The sequence below is a fragment of the Maniola jurtina genome, chromosome 4 (assembly GCF_905333055.1).
Source record: "Maniola jurtina chromosome 4, ilManJurt1.1, whole genome shotgun sequence".
In the NCBI taxonomy this organism is placed as follows: Eukaryota; Metazoa; Arthropoda; class Insecta; order Lepidoptera; family Nymphalidae; genus Maniola; species Maniola jurtina.
Genome location: NC_060032.1, coordinates 6,280,277 through 6,299,523, shown reverse-complemented (window position 1 = coordinate 6,299,523; position 19,247 = coordinate 6,280,277). Strand labels below are relative to the sequence as shown.

The window sequence follows — 19,247 nt, the reverse complement described above, 5'->3', positions numbered from 1 at the left end:
CTTGGCATCCAATACTTGGATTGTCTGTTGATACATATTCGCACAAGTTGAATTCGTACAAAAACGCAGCCAAAGTGCGGTTGAGCGCCGCGACTTGTAGGTATCTGGATAATAAAATTTACACTGAACTGATCGGACTTAAGAAGGGTCTCTCCGTCACTCGCTCTATTCAAACGTAGTTCCAATTTCATTTGAATATTAAGCAACCAAAGTCCATGAAATTTTGCAGACATATTCTGAAACTAATATCTATGCCTGTGGTTTTCCAGATTTCTGTGAAAATATTCGTTTTCAAAGTTACACGGTCTTAAAAATTCACATACAAATCTTTGAGCCTCTGTAATTTTATAACTACATATTTTCAGAAAAATCTAAAACACCACAGGCACAGATATTAGTTTCTAGAATATGTCTGCAAAATTTCATGGACTTTGGTTGCTTAATATTCAAATGAAATTGGAACTACGATTGTATGGAGTTAGTGACGGAGAGAACCTTGTTAAGTAGCGGACGTAATCTTGAGACTTGAGCGGTCGTTGAGCACTCGGACGTCCGATAAATTTCTGATCCGCTGGATGTTTTTGTCTGTACACACCTATCTGTCGCGGCTGCCAGCCGCAGCTTACGGACACGTCTGATAGTTTGTTTTCGCCTTTACACACGTCAAGTTATGACAGAACTGTCTTTAACCCATGAGGGGTAATCGTAATATTTTTTACTTAAACAATGATCCGTTCTAATTTGCGATAACACCGACGCTTTGATTAAACTTAGGGTTAAAAATGCAACAAAAAATTATTATATAATATAAATTTGTTTCATTTACATAATATATACATAAATCTTCTAGGCAAGCGCGCTCCAGCCTAGACCTTATCATTGCTTTTTATTGTATGTCTGCCAATCCGGACTTGGCCAAAACCCTTCTCATTTAGAGAGGATACCCATTCTCAGTAGTGGGCCGGTAATGGGATGACGATGACGAAGCATGATTGTCGTCAAGCGCAAGCTTATCTCGCAATAACAAAAATTTAAATATTATACATTTTTTTTTAACGTACAATTATGTATTAGATCATAATTTAAGTTGAGCTAATTCTTGCAACAGTGCGGCTTCGCTGTCGATCTTGGCCTTTTGGTTGAGTTCCAATTGCTTGCCGGCCGCCTTCTGTTGCTTTAACTTTTCTATATCGCTTAGTTTCTGCAAAAAAAGAGAGTAGAATTAAGGTACAGAACAAGACTCATATGAAACATTTTTTGGCACTTTTTTAGGAAAATAGATGGCGCTTTCCGTCATTAACTTGCAGTGTTGCACATGAGTGTTGAAATAATTTGAACGATTTTCTCAAGCTTGATTATCGCAAGTCTAAAAAAACAAAAGTGCAATACCTAGTAGAAGCTGTAATAGCCTAGTGGTTAGAACGTCCGACTCCTAATCGGAAGTCTAACTTTTCAGTTCTGTGCGTTTTAAGCGATGAAATATCACTTGCTTTCATGCAAACATCGTGAGGAAACCTGCATGCGTGAGAGTTCTCCATGTTCTCAAAGGTGTGTGAAGTCTGCCAATTCGCATTGGACCAGTGTGGCAGACTATGGCGTAAACCCTTATCACTCTGAGAAGAGACCCATGCTCTAGTGGGCCGGCAATGGGTTGATTATGATGGTGATGATGAATAGTTACCTTATTAAGATTTTTGATCTTCTTGTCTTTCTCCGGGTCCCCTGTGGAGACGAAGGGCGCTCGCGGCGCGGCGGCGGGCGGCGCGGGGGACGCGTCCTCGGGGCGCTCTTCCGCTTTACGCGCCTTTCGCGCTTCTCTCTTCTCTTTCTGTTTTATAGCTTGCTTTGATGGTGCGGCTGCGAAAATTAGATCTGCTAAGTTACAGCATAGAATATAGTCCACTAGCTGATGCCCGCGATTTCGTTCCCGTGGTTATAGGTGGATATAGGTTTTTAAAAATCCCGTGGAAAGTCACTGATTTTCCGGGATAAAAAGCAGCCTGTGTTAATCCAGGATACAATCTATCTCCATTCCAAATTTCAGCCAAATCCATCCAGTAGTTTATGTATGAAAGAGTAACAAACATACAGAAACACTTCCGCATTTATGATATTAGTATGGATGGATAGTAATGGGATAAATAACTAAGTAGTAATACAAACTGAAACATTTTTGGATTTATAATAATCTAACAATATTTCGAATACCAAACCGTCAAGAGTCTGTCCCAGTCGACGAGGTGGTTCCTCACACCGGGCGGCCGGTACGGCATAGGGGTGGCATTTTCTGTGCTTTTAGGCACAGACTTTAATAACCTCAACAAACAGAATAAAAAGCTACCAATATTTCACATGTCATACCGTCAAGAGTCTGTCCCGGTCGATGAGGCTTCTCGTGTTCATGCAGCGTGAAGGTGGAGGGGCGGTTCCTCGCACCGGGCGGCCGGTACGCCCCTGTGGCCTTAGGGGTGGCATCTTCTATGCTTTTAGGCGCAGACCTCGATAACTCACTCTTGGGGTACGTGCCGGGCTGCCAGCTTATTGAGAGTAAGTTCTCTTTTTCCACACATTCACGCTTGTGTATTAGTGCGCCAGAATAGTGCCAGATTTTGTATCTGTGAAATGAAGTTAATATGTAGTATTATAAAACAAAATGATTTTGTTCTGAACATGTACCTAAATTTTCATCGTGTATTTTGTTAACATGATTAGCTTATACCTGCGACTCCGTCCGCGTGGACTACACGAATTTCAAGCAACAATTTCACTTTCTTAAAGGTTGAATTTTCAAAAATCCTTTCTTAGACTAGTATTTTCGAGTATCGACTAATTTGTGAGTAACTCACGTCAAACTCATTATTTGGACTAATTTCTTAAACTGAACACTTTCAAATAAATATTTTTACATAAACCTGTGGAGATGATACTGCCATTGGCGCTATTAGTATGCCATAAGCTTACTTTGTCGTATTAGTTTACAAATTGCGAAAAACCAAATTAAATTGGAATTTCGCGGGCAGGCCCGTGTAGTGGACCTTAAGCGTTAAGTTACCCATTGCCGACGGTAAGCCTGGGGTACGTGGTCGCGGTGAGGAAGGTCTCCCCCCGCGGGTCCCACTGCAAGCTCGTGGTGTCGGGCGCGGAGCACTGCCCGATGTTCTTGTACCCGCGCACATCCCACACGGAAATGTGTCCCGTTGCTATGTTACCGAAACCGCCGAGGAGGATAAGTGCAGTGGAGTTAAGGAACAATTAACCGATCCATACTAATATTATAAATGCGAAAGTGTGTGTGTCTGTCTGTGTGTCTGTTAGCTTTTCCCGGCTCAACGGTTTAACTGATTTTGATGAAAGGTACAGAGTTAGCTTACATCCTGGGCAAGGACATAGGCTACTTTTTATCCCGAAAGATCAGAGTTCCCACTGGATTCTTAAAAAAGCCCATCTGTTCAACCGATTTATATGTTTGGTACAGACGTAGCTTGCGTCCCGGAAATTGACATAGGCAACTTTTTATCCCGGAAAATCATAAAGTTTCCACGGGGTTATTATATTATATTTTATTTTCATGGTAGCCATTTTGAAATTTTTAGTATTTGCTGTCGTAGCGGCAATATAATTTTATTTCAACTCCCTAATTATTACGCTTGACGAGATACAGCCCGCTGACAGGCAGTCGGTCAGCGGAAGCTTATTAATAGGGTCCCACTGGCATCCTTCGGGTACGCGCATCCGTAAAATAGGACGTCAACCTAAACCCAAACCTATATTAAAAGGATATTATTTCCCTCCGGCGGGTAGTAGATCGCGTTCCATGCGCCGGTGCCGAACTCGAAGAGCGGTTCGCACTTGGCGTTGAAGAGCGTGGCCTTAGCGGGCGCGTGGCCGTACACCGCCGCCCACTCGTTCCAGTTGCCTGGGTTCCATGCGATCGCGTGGATCGGACCTTCCTTGCCTAATTTACAATAACAATAAAAAATCGGTCAAGTGTGTGTCGGACTCGCACACGAAGAGTTCCGTACCCATCATACAAGAAATACCACTTTTAACTTTTTTAATTTTCATTTTTTTTATGTACCTATATTTATTAAAGTTATAGAATATACAAGGCATTTTTATTACATTCAGTGCTAAAAAAACCAACCAATCATGGCGGCCATTATTATTTGTTTTATAGCAGCAATAAAAACACATCACATGCTGTGTAAATTTTAACTCTACCTATTACGGTTTACGAGAACAGCCGGCTGACAGCCAGACAAACGGATAGCGGAGGCTTAGTAATAGAGTTAACACCCTTGTATGGAAGGTAATAGGCATCTAGGCAAGCGCACTCCAAGCTAGACCTAATCATTGCTTTCCATTAAGCATGATTATCATCAAGCGCAAGCCTATCTTGCAATAATAAAAACATTAATAGCACAGCGTAAATATTGACTTTATGGTTATAGTACCTACATCACTGTAAATAAAATATATGCCCGTGAACGGCGCGAACAACTACCAACTATCTTTCACGAAATTTCACGCTGAAATTCGCTCGCAAGTGAAGAGCAGGCTTTAAGTTTCATATCAACTAATGTTAACTTTTGTACTTACTGAAGGACATGTTCCCAGCATTACCCTTTACATCACCGTAAGATAATGATTGTTTTCCATAATAAGAACTACCCGTTTTGTCTACCTGTAACAGGACAGATTACAATTTTTCAAAAACAACACACATGTCGACAAAATATTTTAATTTTGTCTGAGTACTTAGAGGATGGGTTCTAGATTGACCAATCATGACTGATGATAAATTAATAGAATAGAATAGATTTTTATTCAAGTAGACTTTTACAAGTGCTTTTGAATCGTCAAAATAATTTGCCACTGGTTCGGAATGCCGTACCTACCGAGAAGAACCAGCAAGAAACTCGGCGGTTGCTCTTTTCAACTGTTCAATTTACAGTAATATATGAATGAGGGATGAATATGTGTTAGGAAATACACATGCAAGAAAGGTACTTTAAAATGACAGCCTACTGTTTACTTACCTCTGTTTGTGTCATAGCAAAGACATTGGTCCCCCGTCTATTCCAATAGAAAGCAGCTTTATCAGCTTGAAAAGAAGACCTGCTCACTAGTGCCTGTGATACTTCAAAGTCGGGGTATTTGAATACACGCCAGAAGGATGGTTGACCTGATTTGCCTAAAAAGTTTTTATTTAATATTAGCTAAATATGTAGAAGATAAAGCTGTGTGCTGGACCTGCGATAACCGATTTTTGAAGCAACTTGATTTTCGCCATTTTGGCGCTGATAGCAGCAGTGAGCGTCATGTGACCATACTTGGAACTCAATGTTGGAACAATTTGGCAAATAAAATATTTTTATTTATTTATTTAGTGATGAGACATCTGTCATAGTGTCAACATGAAAACTATTTGACAGAAAGTGTTAATTTTAGTTCCCGGTTCGCTCAGTAGGGCCATTCGAATCAGCACAAAAAATAACTCTATTTTTTGTATGGCATACCTGCAAATGTTTAGATAAAGGTCTCCTAGAAAAATAACTATCTATTTATATAGTATGCCTGCGAATGTATAGATAAATGTCTCCTAATATCTACTCGAAACAAATACCTACTAATGCTATCTGTAGTCGACTGCCGTGAGAGAGCGAGATGTCGGACACCGCGCTGTTAGATATGGATCAACCTTTACTAGATTTGAATTATCTATGAGAGAGTGTGATAACATAATAACAATGTTGTGGTTACATTTGGTATCCACAACATTAAGCCAAGTTCAGCCATTTCATTAGCACAAATGTATATTGTGTTTAATATGTGTCTGATCAATGAACTAAACATACTCTTTTCTAATTGAAAATAAAATATTTTCATACCTAAAGTAAATATTGAGAAGTAGTATGCAGGTGTTGTACTCGGAGATATGCTGAATGACTGCAATTTCTCAGCCTGGATGCTCTGGGTGTATCTATCCAGATTCACATCCTCATAAATGACGACTCTGTTGTTTACGAGCATTGCAAATAGCTTTTCATCGGATGACCATTTTGGTTCCCTGGGCAAGAAAATATTAAATTTCATAAAATTTATATGTCCATAGTAACTATTATTTTAATATTTTAAAGGGTCACTTTAAGATAACTCTAATAACTCAAAACACTCACCATCCAATCTGATTTTTCTGGATAAACGCTCCAACTCTTTCTCCATTTGTTGATCGAAACACATGTAAGTTGTGTTTACCCTGAAAAGTTGTTATAGAAATTATTAATAATTTGATTTTTTAAAGTAAACAACTGACTTCAATTATTATTATTTTTATTTAAAGTAAAAAAAAAAATTATATATGCATATTATATGTTGTTTTATGTGTGACCAAAAAGTGTTAATGTACTTTTTGGTAGTCTTCACGTGTTAGGACTTGCAGTCTTACACTGCACTGAATGCGAGTGATTTAAGTCAATTGAAGAGTTCCTTCATCTCTCATTTCCCTTCAAATGAAGAATGAAGTTTTTTTTCAGGCTTTTAAATTCGTATGTACAACATACTTTCTTACCTGAGGATTATCCTTAGTTATAGCAAACATTTCCCATACAATGAAGTAATTGTCCAGTGGCGAAAAGAACATCTCTTTGTAGTTGCCATCGATTGATGCTGCCACCGACCAATCAGCACATTTAACTATCTCTGCTCTAAAATATTGATATATTTATAGCAAACATATTATATTTATCAAACTTCAGATAGGCAAAGCTCTATTTTGTTTTAAAAAGTTAAACCAAATTGGTATGCCTGTGTGTGTAACACATACACATAGTAACAGACTACATCAATATTGGTGCATGGTGCAAGGTTTATGTATCCTTTGACACATACATGTGCTTGAAAAAATGGCAGCCCCTGATAAGGATGGGTTTATGCTTAGACTGATAAGAAACATTTGACAGCGAATTTTGTTAATCGGGAAATGAATAAAGCAGGTTGTGGAGAAGCTGATTTCAAAAGTACTTGACAGTGTTTACATGGCACAGAAACTAGCTTTACTTTCCTGAGCCATACTAATATTATAAATGCGAAAGTGTGTGTCCGTCGTCTGTCTGCTAGCTTTTCAGGGCCAACAACCAACCGATTTTGATGATGGGCTACTGTTATCCGAGAAAATCAAAGAGTTCCCACTGGGTTCGTAAAGGCCCATCCGTTTAACCGATTTATATGGAATTAGTTACAGAGGTAGCTTGCATCCCGGAAACTGACAGACAACTTTTTATCCCAGAAATCAAACAGTTCTTACAGAATTTAAAAAAAACCTAAATCCAATCCGACAAAGTAGTGGGCATTATCTAGTAATGTATAAAGTGAATAGGGTAAAGAAAGTGGTAGGTACAGAAACAGAAGTATAATGGCCTGTTTTACAACCGCCAGATAAACTTAACAGATAAACTTGACATTTTAACAGATTCCCAATACAAAACTGTCTTAACTTCAAATTTACTCGCTAGATAAGTTTATCTGACGCGACATTGGTGAAGTAAATTGTGCGGTGGTGGCGCAACAAAAAGCCACTAAACCAAGAAACAACAACAAGTTTATCTGGAGGTTGTGAAACAGACCCTAAATATAACTCACTTTCTATCTGTCCTGTAAGCTAAGTAGGTGCCTTTAGGACTAAATGTAATACTGCGTATATTCGGTGTCGTCTCATCTCTGAGTATTATCTCCTCGTATGGTTCTTGAAATTGGATTCGAAATAAATTGCGATTTGTTAGACCTGTAAGAAAAAAAACTTTTGTACCTAATTTAGTTTATAAGATATGTATTATTTTCTTTAAGTAATAGATCCATAGTTACCGGCGATGGATGGAGTAGCACTCATTTTGAAATTAATTAAGGTTTTACTTTAAAACAAGCTTAATTTAATCATATCTTTCTAAAAAATTAAGAATTCTTTAAATTGAAAGTTTTATTTGACCACACGTCAAAAACACGCTATAGGTTAGTTTAGTTGACACTTGACAGTTGAAGAATTCTGGGGGATTCTGTAATTCTGGCCGACAGATTATAAAAAGATCAAGAATTATGTATGTCATGTTGTATTCATATCACAGCCTTGTGCTTGTGTTGTATCGTTATCTTGTCCCAGTCGTGTAGCTGTCATTTCACAGTCTTATCGCAGTCGTGTCGAAGTCTTGTCGAAATCATGTCGCAGTTATTTTGCAGTCTTGTCTCAGTCGTTTCGCAAACTTGTCGCAGATTTGTCGCAGTCGTGTCACATTCGTGTTGCATTCATATCGTGGTCATGTCGCAGTCTTGCCGTAGTGTCACTATCGTAGTGCAGCATCAGAATTGAAGAGTTAGGAATTCAATAACAAAGTCTGTGCTCGGCATTTACATCACTGTCGTGTCTCTATCGTGTCGTAGTCGTTTCACTGTCTCGTGTCGCAGTCGTGTTGGAGTCGACATGATAGTGATAATATTATATTCCCGCAGAAATTGTTCTCATTTTATGTTAAAAAGAAAAATATTTGTCGTTTACGCCTTGCGACGTCATTGATCGCCTTCCGTACAGCGTGACGTTCATAATTAAATTATTTTGAAAATATATGAAAAACATGATTTCGCAACAAAATGCCCCTATACAAAACATCACATCATAAAATCATAAAATACGTCCATGTGTCCAAGGTCTAAAAAAACTAGTACATTGTATTATTAAATAAATAATACAATGTACTAGTTGTCATGTGTCAATACGTTGTGATTAGGTACAATGTAGGTACATACTCTTTGGTGACAATTGACAACTGTCAAATATTGGTCAGTGATGTGAGATGTCTGTGATGTCAAAAAAATAGCAAATAAAAAAATCAAATCATTTTGACCTTTCTAAATTAATAAAGAGTTTTCAATTTTCCAGTGTTAATTTGTAAAAGAAAACGAACTTACTACCATGGAAATTTAATAAACTTATTATTCAATGTTTAGTAGTAAAGTGCAACTTCAAAAACGAACTCCTGAGAATGGAACTGACCGCGAAAGCTATTTAACATTATTAGTGGATGAGTACATCAATAAGGAATCTACTGGTATATTTTTCAGTCATAACTATATTTTAGACAAAATCAAATTTCAGCCCATGTGCCGAAACATCAATTTAAGAGTTATAATGTTAGTATTATAAACAGAGCTTTCTTTTTCAGAGTCGAAATGCCAAGTGCTAGCAAATCTAGCTAATTTCGCATATGACCCGATAAACTATGACTTTATAAGAGATGTTGGAGTTTTAGATATCTTTATACATGTGTTAAAGAATGAAAATAATGGCACTCTTCTTCATTTTGCAGCCGCTGGATTATCTAACCTATGCATAGGTAAATCTCTACAGTTAAAACTTCAGCTTTCCACCCATTATTTTTTCTATAACTTCGTATCTTTTTTGTAACATTTTACAATGCCCACAAATAAGATCCTCAGATTTTCGATTAAATCAGTGTCAAAAAAAATAATTCTTCATTTAAAATATTTATTTGATCAGGCTTTTTTAAGATTTTTATGCAAATCACTTTTATAACATTAATTTTGTCTACGTTTAAAATTCTAGATCCAGAAAACGTTGAATATGTTCTAAAACATGCAGATCTGAAGATCATCAGCACATTACTGAAGTCAAGTCACAGCGAAACTGTAGCGGAAGCAATAACAATATTTATCTATTTATATCACAGCCATGCAAAATCTGCAGTGGAGAGTTTAAATATTATTCAAGATATACAGAGTTTAACAAATTCTGAGAACAAAGTTATTTCCAATCTCGCAAATATATTTATAGATGATGTAAACAAAGGCCATTGTGCTAACAATTGAATAATTTGTACGAAACATTTGGTGGATTATAATAAATATGAATAAGATGCTGTCAAACAGATTTCCCTATATAGCAGTCAATAATAAAAATTATCAAAAGATATGCAAGATTCACACAACTTCATTCAGCCGAGCTTCATTTAAAGCAGGTGATAAAATAAGGATACAAAAGACCTTAACTCAAAAAGATCTGGATACATTCTCGAATCTCACGAGTGATCACAATTACCTTCACAAAAATAGTGGGAATAAACGGCCAATTGTTCATGGAGCATTTTTAAATGGTTTGGTAGCAGGGTTGATCGGTACTCACTTACCAGGACCAGGGACAGTTCTAGTTTCACAGACTATGAAATTTCCTAACAAGTGTTTTGTTGGCGAGAAACTGACCATAAGTGTTGAACTTGTGGATGTCAGAAAAATCCTGAAAGTGAAGTTTTTCTGTATTGTCGAGGAAGAGAAAAAGGTTGTGTTTGAAGGTGAGGCCAAATTAATGTTGGCCAAAGACTGTTGAGATTATTTATACACATAATTTATGTTTTTTACCATAAAATTACTAGGTATAAGTTTTATTTTATATACAAATCTGCTTTGAATATATGCTAATTCTATGTTAGTGTAAGCTAAGATGTCTTTGTGAATATATTGCTGTGTTTTGAAGTGACAATTTTGCAAGAGAACAAAATTCATTTAAAAAAGCAATTTATATTAAAAATATTTAAAATTGTTCACTGTCCATTATGTACAATATTATAGTCAATAACCTCTCGAGACTGATAGCCTTTAGAATATTATTTATTTAATAATACAATGAAAAATATAATATTGATTTAACTGTGTCCAAATAAATTTCTTGTGTATTAATAATTGTTATTCTTAAATGAGAAAAATCATTCAGTTCAGTTTTTACAAAACGAAATTGCTGGCAGGATTGATGAAATGCTACTTGTTAATTCTAGAATATAAGATGGTGATCCAGTCTAAGTAGGATTTTCATTTCTAGTGATAGATTTTCTAATAATTAGAATTAAAGATACATTTAGTATTTGCTCAGGTTTGTAGGTTCTTGGTTTTCAATTTTTGTAGTGTAGTTCATTTTGTAATTCAGAAAAAATATTGGTCTTTACATTATAATAAGGATATAGTGTAGGATTATGGTAGGAGCAAGCAAAATATTGCTTTACCACAATCAATTAGTTAGGGTTAAACTTTTAAAAACAAGATTCTGTGATTAAATATTCCTAAATTATCAATAATTAACATTTATCTATTGCACCATGTTATTATAATTTGGGGGATTCTTATTTAAAGTCTAAAAACCACATTCAATATTGTTTGGTATAGAATATACCTAAATTAATTTTGATTGCTTGCAATTAGAATGAAATGCAAGTGAAGTAGAAAGTAATAAAGATCTTTAAAGAGTAATAATAATTAATTTATCGATGTAATTATATTTTTAGGAAATAAGCAAAGCAACACTTTGTCAGCTTTTAGCAGCGCTATTTGCTAAGCGCGCAAATTGTTTTCAGCGCTGATGCAGTGTCACCTTTCCACTTTTATCGAATTCAAAAACCGGTCAAGTGCGAGTCGGACGGACACAAAAGGTTCCGTCCCTTCATACAAAATGTAACTATATCTACTTTTAATTTTTTTTAATTTGCATGGCGGGCATTTTGAATTTCGTCATTTTTATTATTATTTGTTATAGTGCCAATATCATAATACGCTGTGAAAATTGCAGCTCTACCAGTTACGGTTCATGATATACAGCCCGCAAACAGACAAACGGATGGACAGTGGAGGTTAATTAGGTCCCGTTGCCACTCTTCGAGTATAGATCACTAATAACGAACGACGCCAGCGTATTAGAAAATAACTCTTGATAATAGGTTTGTTTTTGGAGATAAAGCTCTTGTGGCAAATCTTTTATGAATTTGTCTTGTGAACTACCGAGATTTGGTCCCAGTGTGCCTCAGTCGTCAAAGAAAGCATTGTTTATTGTTATTTATTTACGCTAAATCTTTCCTTGTGATGGTGTGTTCCTTTGTATGTATGTGTTTGTTACGGCCATTACAATAATAACAATACAGTATTGTTTCCCAGCATTCATTAAATGATTCATTTATAAAATGATACTTGTAGTTTAACTTTTTATATTTATTAAGGTGTGATATCTCGTTTGTTATTATTATTTTCTAATCCCAGGCGCAACCTCAGGCGCAGTGGCGTGACTCGCTTCATAATGTAGAAGTTTCGAGTTCGAATCTCGATTTGTTAAACCTTAAACCTAAGTTAAAACTTATGTGATAATACGTCTTGTACTGTATTTTTTAAATTCAGCTACAAGTTAGCCGTTGACTGCAATCTCACCTGGTGGTAAGTGATGTTGCAGTCTAAGATGGAAGCGGGTTAATCTGGAGAGAGTACCTATGGCAGTTTTTATTAAACCAATACACCTTTGGCTTCTACACGATATCGTACCAGAATGCTTATTCGCTTGGCGGCACGGCTTTGCCTGTAGGGTGGTAACTAGCCACGGCCGAAGGCTCCCACCAGATCAGACCAGAGATGAAATTATAAAATTTCAAACCCCTGACGGGAATCGAACCCGGGACCACTAATAAGACCAGCGCTTATTACTGCGCCAGGGTAGCCTTCGAAACCTTAAACCTAAGTTAAATCTTAGGTGATATTACGTCTTGTACTATATCGATATAACTGTCAGATTAGGTACCTATTCAAAATAGAATAAGTTTTATTGTAATTCTTTTTAACCCCCGACCCAAAAAAAGTAGTGTTATAAGTTTGACGTGTGTATCTGTCTGTGGCATCGTAGCTCCTAAACTAATGCACCGATTTTAATTTAGTTTTTTTTTGTTTCAAAGTTGGCTTGATTGAGAGTGTTTTTGCTATAATTCAAGAAAATCGGTTCAGCCGTTTGAAAGTTATCAGCTCTTTTCTAGATACTGTAACCTTCACTTGTGGGGGGTGTTATAAAGTTTTAATTTACACTTGTGTAGGATAGTTTTGAAATGCGTGCACCTACTGATGACTTGCTCGTCACAACATGCAGGCGCCTCTGATACCAACCAAACCTTACGAGGTAGTTATAGGACTAGACGAAGCCTAATCATAAAATTTCATCAAAATCTTTTCAGACTAGCGATGCATAATCAGCTGTGAGCTTGGATGAATTTTTTTTTACAAGAATAAAAGTAGAGCATTACAAAATGCTTAAACATTTGAAAAATTTGCTTATTAGGTACATTTTCATATTTTGCCGTTTCCAAATTCCATCTTACAAGCCTTATCAATCGTTAACTTCGTGGAGGGACACGTATGAAATAGCTCAGCGAGTAAATGCGAGCAATTTGCACGTTTGCTTAGCTAGCACTTTTCACTGACGTACCTAGATATGTTATTAGAATTCTTTTTGTAACGGATTTAAATAGATGCATTGTCATATTAGTCTCATTTTCGTTCTATTGGTGATTCAGCAATGTGAAGGGTGTTACTAAGTGGCATCGTAAATTAGAGTTTAGAAGTGCCGCCTATCTACAATAGTTTATATGGTAATCACTATGTAAGTATTTTTTTAACGACTTTGCTTGGTCAGTTTTCGCTTCATTTATTAAAGCAAAAATATAAAAAGTCATTATTCCCTATTCCTTAGGAATTTTAAAAAATCCGATCTTATTCTTTGTCTTTATGGAGGGAACCTCTGTGCAAAATTCAGCTTTCAAAGCCCAAAGGTTTGGGCTGTGTGTTGATAGGACAGTCAGTGAGTCAGGAGTTTTATTTATATTTTATTTGTATTGATAACTTGATCCAGATTTAGTGAGTCTCTCCTTGGTCTGGGTTTGCATACAGTGGCAAATGCTACGCATTAGGTAGGCACTATAATAAATAATTGTATTCTGTGCATAATATGCGCATTCGAGGCAGCGCGCAGGGTAGCGGCATATACGTACTACCAACACTAGATAAAGCGAAGCCTGGAAAGAGGCTGCCGTATTGACCCAGCTATTTGGATGTTATCGAAAATGTAATTCCTCATGGTAAGACGACCAATCGTCCTACTAGTCAAGGATACGTTAAAGGGTGTGTGTCCCCACCAAAGCGGTCCCAAAATCCCCGGGCCAAATGCTCCGGTCATAATGGACGTGCATCAATCAGGTTTTTAAGGCATACATTGCCTCGGCCGAGCAACCCTAAACATTGGATAGGTACAACTTATAAATAGGTACTTTTCCATACGTATCCCTGACCCTGATATTTCCTTCCAATTAATAACATCTTTTTCAGATCATCAGCGGTACAATGATTGGTATCCGACGATGGGCGATGCTGACAGCCTGCTTGTGGTTAGCGACCACGAGCGAAGCCAGGCGGAAGTTTAAGCGAGAGGAAATGGAAAGCTCGAAATCGATGGAAACTGTTGATATGGATGACGAGGAATTTGATGAGGTACCTACTGAATCATTTTCTAAATGTCCCAGTTAGGTTTATATTCGGGGAATGAAATATGGCAATAGGTTTCTCGGCAAAGTACGACACGGGCCTGTGTAGATACGTGGTACCTACTTGGTACGGATTCAGGAAATTCTACTGAAATAACTCATAATCCATTTATTTGGCTAATTGGCTAGATAAGTACCTACATTAATTTCAGTTTACAATATTTGTATTGGTCTTTGTGGTGTTCTTTTGTTACCTGCAACAAGAACAGCTCGGACCCGGGGATTTTCTGGGCGTTTAAAGGAATCGATTATCATCTTCTAGATAATCTAATCCAAGAAAATCTGCGCTCTAATTTCTCGCTTATTTTTTTCGATGGCTTAGGTTATACTGAATCAACTAACATTTTAAAGTATTTAGATTTTTGATGGATTTGATAATAATAGGTCCCAAAACTAAAAAATACAGATAGATTCGAAGATAAATAATAAATCTATGATACAAATTGAGCTGTTTACTATTTAATTAAAAATTCTAATTATCTTTGACACGATCTCTTGTAAAATTAAAATTTTGCACGTGACTTACCTACCTACTTCCTATAAAGACCTACTTCCTACTTTGTAAGAGAGATCGACATAATTTTATTCCTTGTCTCAAAGAAGGCAAATGCCTGAGAAACAAATTAATGCTGACAGGAAACCGTGAATTAAGTGGATGAGACCAGTTTTTTGATCCTTAGGTATTTACCTACTCTAAAAATAAACAGGTTTGTTCGCCAGCTCCTTAATTTGTTATTTTATTTGCAGATAGAGCCATGCCAATGCGGGGTGTTCATGTCACAGCAGGTTGGCATCAAGGAGGGGCGCCGGAGCCGACCTCGGGGCCCGCCGCAGGGCGAGCCTGTAGTCACGTACGACACTGATAGTCCCAGCTTGCCGTGCGGTAGCTCGGGGTTCAAGCACTGCATCAGTAAATGCCTGGATGTGGTAAGAATTTCTTTCTATCTATATTCGGTGAAAGCCTCGACAGCCACGAGGAACGCCACTCTGAGGAACGCGACTGCAACATTTCAGCTCCCACGTGTTACCTACATTGTGAATACAACAAACGCTTATACTTAGAACACCTTAAACATCGACGACCTACGTTTACGGTCGTCTTGTCTTGTCTTGCAGCGTTATGCTAAATAGCTTTGAGAATTTTGACCCTATGATTTATGCACAGAATTAAAGCTTAGTATTAAACTGATTGTTTGTCCTGTGGGTGCAACACCCTAGCCAATCGCCTAATTATGCAATATCTACGAGTAGTACCTAGTACGTAGAATTATTTTGATAGACTTTTTCCTTTCTTTGTCAAGTAAACTACACTAAATAGGTATAATCACACATACCATAATAATTTTACAAAAGGTTGCCTGTATTATCAACCTTTAATTTAATAGTGTTATTACCATTAAATACTATTATTACCATTATATGATCGGAAATACTAGATAAGGTTAACCTTAGTCTCATTGAAGAGTTATCGATACGCCCAATATATCATAACTTAAGTATTATTAATTCAATTTTACTTGGTCTCAACCAATTTGACGAAGATGGTTTCAAGGTAAAAGAGTCTTCAATACTGTGAAAACTGCACATACTTTCTAGGCCTACTGACCTATTTCACAAGCTTTTGGCTCCGTGCTTTAGGAAAACAGACTATGATACGATGCGGCACTTCTCTTTCACGCGAAAGGGCCGTATCTTTCAAGTTTAAAGCACCTACTCCTTCAATTTCAACTACACTTTTTCTTCTTTTTTTATTAAAAGAACATCAACCATGTCTTTATAATACTTAATATTCCTTTTTTCTTTTAAATAAACGTAAGCTTGTGTTAGGCTTGGAGCAGAGAATAATAGTGCAATGAACCTAAGACGCGACGATTCGGATTTCAGTCATTTCTCATAAGCTATTGAGGTGCTACCTTAGTGGTTAAGCCCTCCTAGTCGATTCCAGGCACGCACTGCTAACTTTTTGAAGTTATGTGCGTTTTAAGCAGTTAAATATTACTTGCTTAAGCGGGGAAAAAGAACATCGCGAGACCTGCATGACTGAGAGTTTTCCATAAGGTTCTCAAAGGTGTGTGAAGACTGCCAATTCGTACTTGGCCAGCGTGGTAGACTATGACCAAACCTCTTTCATTCTGAGAGGAGACTCGCGCTCGTTAGTGAAATGGATATGGGTTGATCATGATGATGATGATAAAATGTAGAAAAAAAAATGTGCAATAGAAAAATTGAGGTGCTGACGAATAAAAAGGTGTATTGCATTTAATTAAATCTTACAGGGGAGCAATAAACTGAATAAAAGTTTACTGTAACTGTAACGTTTTGATCGAATTCACGATCTTTGAACTCAAGATCAGCACAGTTTATGAAGACCTCGCTGCGAAGTGCCGCGTGGAGGCAGCGCGGTTGCAGCGTTGCGGGCGCGTTGCTTTGTAAATCCATTTCCGGCCGCGCGGCCGCAGTGTGGGTGTAGCGCTGCAGTGTGCGTTTTCATTTATAATCATCATCATCATTATCAGCCTGTGGATGTCCACAGCTGGACTTAGGCCTTCCCTAAAGAGCGCCACCACACGCGGTCCTCAGCCTTCCTCATCCAGCCACTTCCCGCCAGCCGCTTAATATCATCGGTCCATCGTGCTGGAGGGCGTCCCACATTACGCTTGCTACAACACGGTCTCTATTCGAGGACTTTCCGGCTCCAACGGCCATCGCCTCTACTACAAGCATGACCTGCCCACTGCCACTTAAGCTTGCTAATAATTTGGGCTATGTCAGTGACCTTGGTTCTCCTGCGGATCTCCTCATTTCGGATCTTATCCCTCAGGGAAACTCCTAACGTAGCCCTCTCCATAGCTCGCTGAGCAACTTTTGAGTTTTCATTTATATGGATTTACAAAGCAGCGCGGCCGCAACACTGCAGTCGCGCTGCCTCCGCGTGGCACTTTGCGGCAAAGAAGGCGCCCTAGGCTGTTTCATTGTAATTCAGACTTGAGTACCTATGTTCGCTGCTCGAAATCACTAAACTCAAGTTTATCACAGTTTTAAGCTGTTTTGCTTGATAATGAGTTTAGATTGCTATTCAGTGGCCCAAAAAGTCCAGATTCAAAAAAATATCAATCAATAAAATCAGAAGCGTTTCTAATTTTCTTATTAAGTAGGTACATACATTGTTTTGTTAATACTTACAATAAAATATCCTTAGTTTCTTACTTATATTTTATACTCATTCGAGAAAATAATGATTTGTTGTCTTCATGCAAATGCCTGCCGCTTTTGTTTACACTTTACAATTAGAAAGTGATGCAGACCAACAATAAAACGAAGTGTGCGTCTTAGCAATCATTTCCCTCGTACATTTTCATTTTAATTACCTTCTCTTTACGGTTTCATTGCTGATTACTTGAGGAATATAATCAACATCAAACACCTAAACTTAGTTTATCATTAAATTAGCTTTATTAAAGATTTCGTCGGCGTTTTGTGAACCCAACAGGAACTCTTTCCGGTATGAAAGTAATCTACATACCTACGACTCTCGGATGCAAGTTATCTCAGTACCAAATAGATTATGCCCATGATTGTGATTTTATTCATGGGGACTTAGGTTTTTAATAATCCCGTGGAAACTCTTTGATTATCCAGGATAATCAAAGAGTACGCCTGTACCCGTCCGAGGGATGCAAGCTATCTCTGTGCTAAATTCGTTTGGTGGAATTTAGTCCGCTCCTCGACCGTTGAGCTATTGAGGCTTATTGCTGCACCACAGGTCGTCGAACAGCACAGTTGTGTATGCAATCAACCTTTATAAATTAAAAAAAATATCTCGTAATCTCCAGATACTGAAGTACCTGCCACGCGCCGGGCCAGTGATCTGCGGCGCGGTGGAGCGCGACGTGCGGCGCGAGAAGGCGTTCCTCTTCATCAAGAACTGCGGGGGGCAGTGGACCGCCACCAACTTCTCCGCGGGCAAGGAGTTCTGCTGCACTGACGGGCAGCATCATAAATGCTGATTTTATAATAAACAAATAAACTTCATCATCGTCATCATCAACCCATTGCCGCCTCATTACTGAGAACGGGTCTCCTCTCAAAATAGGAAGGGTTTTAGGTATTAACCCATAGTCTACCACGCTGGTCATGTGTGGATTGGCAGACTTTCCACACCTTTGAGAAAATTCTAAAGAACTCTAAGGCATGCAACCTTCAGGTTTTTTCACCATGTTTTCCTTCATCATCAAAGCAAGTGACACATTGCTTAAAAGTTAAAACACACATAACTTCGAAAAGTTGGAGGTGCGTGCCCGGACTCGAACCCCCGACCTCCCTAGTAGACGTCTTACTCTTAACCACTAGGCTATCACCGCTTAATGTGCTGTAATCCGCCAGAATAGATCTGTATGGTCCAACGTGCAGCATGCGATATGCACCACCCGCCCTTCTACTGCTAAACATGCAAGAAAAGCAAGTAATCTAGTGGAAGGTAGGGTGGCAAAATGTGATGGCATTGCTATCCTACGAAACTCTAAATTAGAGGAATGAAACTATAGTTCGTCTCTCATGGTTTATGGAATTAGAATTATGTACATAATTTAAACTTAACTAAGCATGTTACCTATACCTACTTGTAAGCCTAGATGCATCACATTTCAATTTTCAATACAAAATAAGTAAGTAAGTGTACTATTTTGTGACATTTTTTTTACATTATAGCTATAAGTTAATAATAGTTTTACATATTTCATTTTTTAAATTAATTCATTTTAATAAAATTAAAAGTTTTATTTATGAGTTTGAATTTTGGTTTTTATTGCGTAGGTATTTTTCCAAAAAATATAGGTAGGTAGGTAGATA

The 19,247-nt window shown here is 37.6% G+C and overlaps 4 protein-coding genes across 4 annotated transcripts; 3 read left to right on the top strand and 1 right to left on the bottom strand.

Moving 5' to 3' along the window:
- Positions 1 to 953: 953 nt before the first annotated feature.
- LOC123864701 (eukaryotic translation initiation factor 2A) lies at positions 954 to 8,034 on the bottom strand. Its single transcript, XM_045905318.1, has 12 exons — positions 7,864 to 8,034; positions 7,642 to 7,783; positions 6,572 to 6,707; positions 6,180 to 6,259; positions 5,892 to 6,070; positions 5,040 to 5,194; positions 4,600 to 4,684; positions 3,782 to 3,955; positions 3,053 to 3,230; positions 2,362 to 2,615; positions 1,682 to 1,857; positions 954 to 1,201 (listed from the first exon to the last, which is right to left on the bottom strand). The coding sequence occupies exons 1-12, from the start codon at positions 7,886 to 7,888 to the stop codon at positions 1,076 to 1,078; spliced, it is 1,710 nt and encodes a 569-aa protein (XP_045761274.1). The 5' UTR covers positions 7,889 to 8,034; the 3' UTR covers positions 954 to 1,075.
- Positions 8,035 to 8,797: 763 nt separating this feature from the next.
- LOC123864704 (armadillo repeat-containing protein 7-like) lies at positions 8,798 to 9,929 on the top strand. The gene is made up of 4 exons (XM_045905327.1): positions 8,798 to 8,829; positions 8,930 to 9,098; positions 9,213 to 9,383; positions 9,614 to 9,929. Exons 2-4 carry the CDS (start codon positions 8,990 to 8,992, stop codon positions 9,874 to 9,876), a joined length of 543 nt encoding a protein of 180 aa, XP_045761283.1. The 5' UTR covers positions 8,798 to 8,829; positions 8,930 to 8,989; the 3' UTR covers positions 9,877 to 9,929.
- On the top strand, positions 9,914 to 12,012 carry LOC123864707 (hydroxyacyl-thioester dehydratase type 2, mitochondrial-like). Its single transcript, XM_045905329.1, has one exon. It carries the CDS (start codon positions 9,914 to 9,916, stop codon positions 10,388 to 10,390), a length of 477 nt encoding a protein of 158 aa, XP_045761285.1. The 3' UTR covers positions 10,391 to 12,012.
- Positions 12,013 to 13,309: 1,297 nt separating this feature from the next.
- LOC123864706 (follicle cell protein 3C-1) lies at positions 13,310 to 18,447 on the top strand. The gene is made up of 4 exons (XM_045905328.1): positions 13,310 to 13,462; positions 14,185 to 14,346; positions 15,147 to 15,326; positions 18,233 to 18,447. The coding sequence occupies exons 2-4, from the start codon at positions 14,200 to 14,202 to the stop codon at positions 18,404 to 18,406; spliced, it is 501 nt and encodes a 166-aa protein (XP_045761284.1). The 5' UTR covers positions 13,310 to 13,462; positions 14,185 to 14,199; the 3' UTR covers positions 18,407 to 18,447.
- Positions 18,448 to 19,247: the final 800 nt, after the last annotated feature.